The 7,252-nt window shown below is 32.9% G+C and overlaps 1 protein-coding gene across 1 annotated transcript in view; it reads left to right on the top strand.

The window, feature by feature from the left end:
* LOC106478865 (fat-like cadherin-related tumor suppressor homolog) overlaps positions 1–7,252 on the top strand; it is a 227,395-nt gene that overhangs the window by 163,509 nt on the left and 56,634 nt on the right. Inside the window, exons 6-8 of the mRNA XM_022382546.1 lie at positions 2,220–2,433; positions 5,079–5,218; positions 6,544–6,707. Of these exons, the coding sequence (XP_022238254.1) occupies positions 2,220–2,433; positions 5,079–5,218; positions 6,544–6,707 (518 nt within the window). The remainder of the gene's footprint in view (positions 1–2,219; positions 2,434–5,078; positions 5,219–6,543; positions 6,708–7,252) is intronic.

Genomic DNA, 7,252 nt, shown 5'->3' with positions numbered 1-7,252 from the left:
GATAGGTTCTTTTTGTGAGTGTAAAACACTTAAATACACCAGTTCGAATTGATAATACAGTTTTTCCATTTGAAAGAGGTTTCTAGTTACTCTCTTACAGCGGAATATTTTTTCAGTGATATATTTAATTTAGCCTGACTTATAATGACTTATTGGAGAATAATACTCGTTTTATTTCATTTCTATTATTATTTACTTGCCTAGAAAACAAACTGACAATACATTTTACCAGAACTAGGCGTGTGTCACGGTTCAAAGAACTGCTAATTTCATTGTTCCATAAGCCTAGTAAAGAATATATCTATATTTAGATATATCCTTTTAAAGTTTTCCAAATAAGTTGGTGCCATCTTAAACAGAATGTGAAGGTCCGTGGACTTGTGCTAATTCTATAGCTTAGACAAAGGTTGCATACTACAATAATTCTTCGGTAAAGGCTTATGCTGGCTTGATCCTGTTTCTGGGGCATGCTCTTCTGAGTTGAGGTTTTACTAATTACAGATGGTGGTACAGAGTCGTGCACGAATTAGTATGAGTTAGAGTTTACCTCATTTGGAAATGAACAACGGTAATAATCAAGGACGTGGATAATCTAAAATGCGGGAATTTTGTCTGAGTTGAAATTATGGTATCAGCATGATTCTTCATCTTGTGTACAATGGTTCTGACCTGTTACAGCCTTCAATTAATCATATGAGAAACATAGAACTCAGCAAGTCTGGGCAAAGTCCCAATAATACTTTGTTGCCATATAAATAAAGATATGCTTTTGCTCGTTTTACTTTGCTGTCGGTGTTCGTTTTATTCTTTGCTTAACATATTCAGAATGTACAGTGTATTGCAAATACTTGATATTTTTTTAGAAATTATTGTATTATCTTAATACAACACACATTTTAAGGTTACCGATAACTATTTTGGTATTCTGAAAATAATGTTACGATCTTTTTTGTTTTATTTCACGCAATGAGCTTCAGAGACAAGATTCAGATCATTTGATTCTATCTCCTTGTTATTCTTTTTCTCTTTGGCCGTTATTTCAGTTTTGTCATAAACACAAATATAATTATATACATATATAGATATTAAATTTCAGAAATTTGATGAAAGGTTAAAATTCCCAATAGGTATCTTTAGCTGAATATTTCATGCATTTTATTATTTCCTTTGGTAAAGCAAAATTAGATCAACAATCCATTTTCTTGTTACTTATCATAGAAATAATGCTGAATTGTAGTTATCTATATAGCTATGTGTGTTACTTCAATTTTTGTTAGTTTTATCTAAAAGTACTTTAGCTGAAGTTGTATAGAAAATGGATTTTAAGTGTAGAGACGTAACGATTTTTAGTTTCAATTATGGTTTTCTTTGTTTTATAGCTGTTTTTTATCTATCTTGTATAATATTTCAGGTTCTGACAAGGTCACGAGAATTGTGTAATAAAATAAATAAATAAAAAAACGTAGAATTCTGATGAAACGTACACAGATACAAACAAACAATAGATATAAATATTAATTTCTTGAGGAAAGGGGTTGCATGTTAGCCCTGTAGCAGAGCTTTGGATTTCGTAGCTGGCGAGCCGGGTTTGTATTTGTGCGATACTACAAAATATTTCCTGAACCATAAGTTGTGGATGTGTTATAAGAGTGACAATCTCTTAGTATATGTGATGGGTGCTGCTGACTGGTTGCTTTCTCTTTGGTTGTTAGTTTAAAATTTAGGACAGCGGCCAGAAGGCCTTAATAGCTTTGCCAAAAATATGAAATACAAATACTTGAGGAAGAAATAATATTATGAAGTAATACTGCCTTTGAAAATGTATAAGTGACTGATTTCTTGAAGATTATCAACTTTTATTTAGAGAATTACTGGTACCATACCCTTCTCTACTTTGTGTGCGACAAAAGTGATTTCGTACATTACCTCAACGTGCCCCTTTTCTCTGTTACTGAAACACGCAATTGTGAATGATTTCAAACAACACAACTTGGATTTCTGATTTAAATATATCCCAAATATTATCGTTCCATTATCATATTTTAATGACTGACAGAGTGTAGCATATGAATGTAGATCGTATCTGCTGACCGTTACTTTGACATCTGACATATGTCCTTGTAGAACCGAAAAAAAAATAGCTTAATTTATTTCTAATTCAATGATATTATAAATCAAAATATTATTTTATTTTTAATATTTATTTGATTGTGTTCCAGGTTAGAGCAACGGACGGTGGTCAACCCCAACGATCAACCTTGACAAGGGTTGTGATAAATGTACTTTCCACTCCTAAAAGCTCTCCGAATCCTCCACTTCTAAAACTTCCTGAAGCTTATGCGAAAGTTAGTGAAAGTGAGAAAGTAGGCCACCTGGTGGTTTTGATTGACGTTGAGGATCCAGATGGTGATAAGTTGTGGTACAGCATCACGAGTAAGTCTTGTATGTTAATTAATTCCTATCTGTAATTTGGATACACAACTTAAATTATAAACGAGAAACATTATATAAGGGAAAGTGTTTTGTGAAGCAAGTTAGTATTCGTAAAAATATAGGTATCTATATTTATTTATTTACAGGATAATATCATTTACGTAGTACTTTAACACGCATTCCTTTATCATAGCGTATAACCATCTGCTTACCTTGAACTGTTTTCGTTCTTCTAATAGTATTTAATTATTAACTTTAACCTCTCACATTTTTTGATACTATTCATACTGGAACAACAAATTTAGGAGATAAAATTTAACTATCATGTCGGTTAACTGTTTTTAGTAGTCTTTTTATTAATCCTTTTCTCCTTTTGCCTTGCTCTTCTACTTCATTAGGAGTAACTACCCTCCAACGGCCCGGCATGGCCAGGTGGTTAGGGCGCTCGACTCGTAATCTGAGGGTCGCGGGTTCGAAACCCCGTCACACCAAATATGCCAACCTCCGCCTTTGCCTGGTCCCAAGTCTAGGATGAGAAAGTTGGGCGCGGGGCTAGTAACTCCACCCCGTAAAAACCAACCTGCTACAAGTAACTGCAACAACACCTTCCGTTGGCGAGGTGTTGTTGCGGCCCTATGCTCCACTGGGAGTTTACAGGTATAAAAAAAAAACTACCTTCCCACAACTGGCTGCTGAAAGGGTAGTGTTAGATGTGGGACACTTTAGACTTAAGTAAACATATCTTTTTTTTTTTCTGTTACGACCCGCTCCCAAACGGCGGTATGTCTGCGGACTTAAAACCGGGTTTCGATACCCTTGGTGGGCAGACCACATATAGAACATTGTGTTTTGTGCTTAACTAGAAACAAACTAATAAACAATCCGTTACGATCTTAATCCCATCTATTTTCGGGTTGGCCAATATTTTTTAAAGTTTTAAGTCAAGAATTTTTACACCCAAATGGCTGGCCCGGTCGGCAACCATATAGGACGAACATGTTCAGCGACAGGGCTTCGAGCGCCCTAACCACCAGCCCATGCAAGACCCTAAGCAACCATATGTCTGCTCATTATTTTTAAATTCAGTTTGTTTTTAATTTTTGTTTTATTTCCCGTATAAGTCTTGATAATAAAGCATGAACCTAAAAGACGATATATTACAACTGCTGTTGGGTCCTGCAGATACTTCTCATAATAGACGATATATTACAACTACTGTTGGGTTCTGCAGATACTTCTCATAGTAGACGATATATTACAGCTACTGTTGGGTCCTACAGATACTTCTCATAATAGACGATGTATTACAACTACTGTTGGGTCCTGCAGATACTTCTCATAATAGACGATATATTACAACTACTGTTGGGTCCTGCAGATACTTCTCATAATAGACGATATATTACAACTACTGTTGGGTCCTGCAGATACTTCTCATAATAGACGATATATTACAACTACTGTTGGGTCCTGCAGATACTTCTCATTTGGCAAGTTCCATTTATGAATTTATTTGTAACATTTCTTGTTTAGTTTTCGTGAACACACACACACACACACACACACATATATATATATAAACTATATACATGTGCCATTCATCCACCAAAAACTCTAATTTCATAGCTGTTACTCTCTTACCATGGTTCATGTTTGTAATACGTCACATAATTTCCGGAATCCCGTATTTCTTGCAGGAAGCTATACTATAAAGTAGTTTTAAATATGCTGATTTAACGCATTTTAAAGCACTGAAATAAAGAATTTCACTAATCTCTAATGAGATATATGCTTGAATTTTATGTGTTCATTGAAATGAAGTACAGTGGTCGTTTGGACATTTTCGCTTAAAACAAATGTTTTTAGGGTAAAAAAAATGTCGAGGGATGCTTTTATTTTTAAATATATTTACTGAAAATTTGTATATCATAAAGTTAAAGCAAACTTTTGTTGTTTGGCTAAAATAATGATATAAACTCCGACGCGTTTTATCACATAAAGGAAATCGCGAAACATTCATTAATGTTACAACCTTTAATCACATAAATCACGTTAGCATTCAAGTAGCTCTATATAATCAGCAAGAGTGTTTCTACCAATTTTAATTTATTGTAAGTTTAGGATTGAAAACTCCGATCGTGCCTTACCAAAATCAACAGTAAGTGTCAATAATGTCTTGATATCCTTGAAGGGGTGAATATTAAAATATTAATGGCCATAAATTAATTTCAGATTTCTAATCTGATTTACGACAATCTTCTTACAGTTAGAGCCAGTGGAAAGGTTAAAAATATAGTGCTTCATTTCATTAGTTTGACATTCGATATTAAAAAGTACTCTTAATATGTTTCATAACAGCCTAGAGTACTCTTCGCCAGATGTTGGTGCTAAATTCTGTGGCCAATATAATTTAACTATTGAGTACTTAATCTAATCTGAACTTTACTGATAAACTTTTATAAGCAATTCTAAGCAACGAATTCAGTTTGATTGAACATAAGGATGTTTGCATTTGAGGAATGTGAAGACGATCATGTTAGTATTGTTCTTGATTACTAGAAGGGTCAATGTAAGTATAAGTTTCGTTCTTTTAACATGTTCTAATGTAAACAAGGGAACCATTTTTTCATGATAATTTTGTGCAGATGGAAATGAAGAACATAAATTTACAATGAGACCTGATGAGAGAGGAATATTGTTAGCAGAACCTTTAGACTGGGAGACTTGTAGCTACTACAACTTAACTGTTAGAATAACGGATGGCGTGTATACTGTAACAACAAAGGTATCTGCTTATCTTTCGATATCTCATTTATAACGATAAAGTAAACTTTATATATATATATATTAGTGTAGCGGTGCTGATAAATACGTTACGCATCTCTTTCACGTTATGTTATACAGTAAACATAATTTAAGCCTGTGTTTCATGCCCGATAAGGTATTCTCAGTAATATATATCTTTTATCTAGGAATTTTGAAGAAAAGGTACAAAAGCTGCATCAACTTAAGTTTACTTGCTTAATTTTTTTCCCTATGTAAACCACTATGAATGAATATGAATCGTCGCAAGGGAATGATATGTTTAAATTCGGTGTTTATATATCACACAGAACTATTAGTGGCTCTATTAAAGAAGATAACATACATAAACTAAGGTACCTTTTTATGGCCTAAGAAATTTAGTGCAAGTGTACTTTCAAAGTTTATGCACGTTATTTAACCGTGGAACTATAAATTCCAGTTGGCAAGTACATCAGAGACAAACGTGTATCTGTATGTAATACATAAATTTGGAAATCGCAAGGAATTGAAAGTATCTAATGCCAATATTTAGTAATTATAATACGTGGACATTAATATGTCTAATGTTATTAATGCGATTTTCTTAATTTATACAACTTTAAAAGGCTTGTTTTGTCTCTCATATAAAGAAATAACGTTTTACAACTTTGAGAGAATACGAAAAAAAGGGAGTTTGAAGATAAATTTACTGTTATTTATTATTCACAAATAAAGTATATTGACGAAAATAACAGAAAATACGCTAGTTAAACACGGTTATAGAGTTATTAGATCGTACTATTTGATAGATTGTTTAGACTGAGTATTCATGATGAATCTTAGTTGAATAGACAGCAACTGCTTGCTATACAAACACAAGGATAGAGGAGGACGTTTCAAAAGTCTTCCACGTTTCGTCCATTCAACTAAGTTTCATCGTTATTAGAGCAATTTTGGATTTAAATATATAAGATATCATTACAAATTTGCGAGTACTTTTTAATACTATTGCCCTATACAGTTGCCAAAATAGCCGTTGTTCTGAAGTGTACACTTATGGATGACAAAATATGTTTAGTTTATATATATATCCGAACTAAACAGAGTATGTTTCACTTCTGTTTATCACCAGATTAAGAGTTGTCCTGGTCCTAGTCTTTTGAACCAAGTATCATAACAAGAAATAAAGAAGCCCAGTGACCATAATATTCTAGTTATTTTACACCTTACATTTAGCGCAGGTTTTTTGTTTAGTTTAAGGTAACTGCTGCGTTAAAATATCCGTGGTGTTTTTTTTTTAATTGGATCTCACATGTCTATTTACAGGTTTATGTCGAAGTCCAAGATTACAATGATCATCCACCAGTTTTTGAACAAATGATATACCATTTAACGGTTTCTGAAAATGTTGAAGTTGGAACAATACTTGTACAGCTATCAGCTACAGATCTGGATCAAGATAAAAGGCTGTTTTATTCCCTGTATAACAGGTATATTACTTAAGTAAACAGGAATGAAAGCAATAAAAATAATAGTCTTCATCTCGTAGAGTTTGCATATTTCTGGACCATATTGCTTTACTCAAATGTTTGAACTACTTTAAAAGCTACGGATAACTAGCTTCTCCATCAACGTTACACCAGAATTAAGTAGTTTGGACTTTATCACCAATAACATCAATCTGGTGTAATCAATTCTGAGTTAATGATAACCTTAGAAATTCTCTCAACGTTAACCTTCTCATCTCTGCAGATGTTTCATTGAATAATACAATAACAATAGTTTTTTCTGGAACATATCTAATACTTCTTTCTTCTGCTATCTCGAATTAATCAGCAGTTGCTTCAGATTAGTTTTATTTTATCTTTATTTCTCTTTCGTAAATATGAGTAAGTTATAGTAACATTTTAAGAATTTTACATACAAAACTGAAATTAGTAAATTTATTATTGTAAGTTTTCAAAATAAAAAACAGCTCGTCAGTTCTCTGTATATACGAAACTACATGTGTACAGTGAATTATTTAGTTGTTGCT

Source organism: Limulus polyphemus, unplaced genomic scaffold (genome assembly GCF_000517525.1).
Source record: "Limulus polyphemus unplaced genomic scaffold, Limulus_polyphemus-2.1.2 Scaffold256, whole genome shotgun sequence".
Lineage (NCBI taxonomy): Eukaryota > Metazoa > Arthropoda > Merostomata > Xiphosura > Limulidae > Limulus > Limulus polyphemus.
Note: the sequence above shows the minus strand (reverse complement) of the source record. Positions and strands in the feature narration are given on the sequence as shown.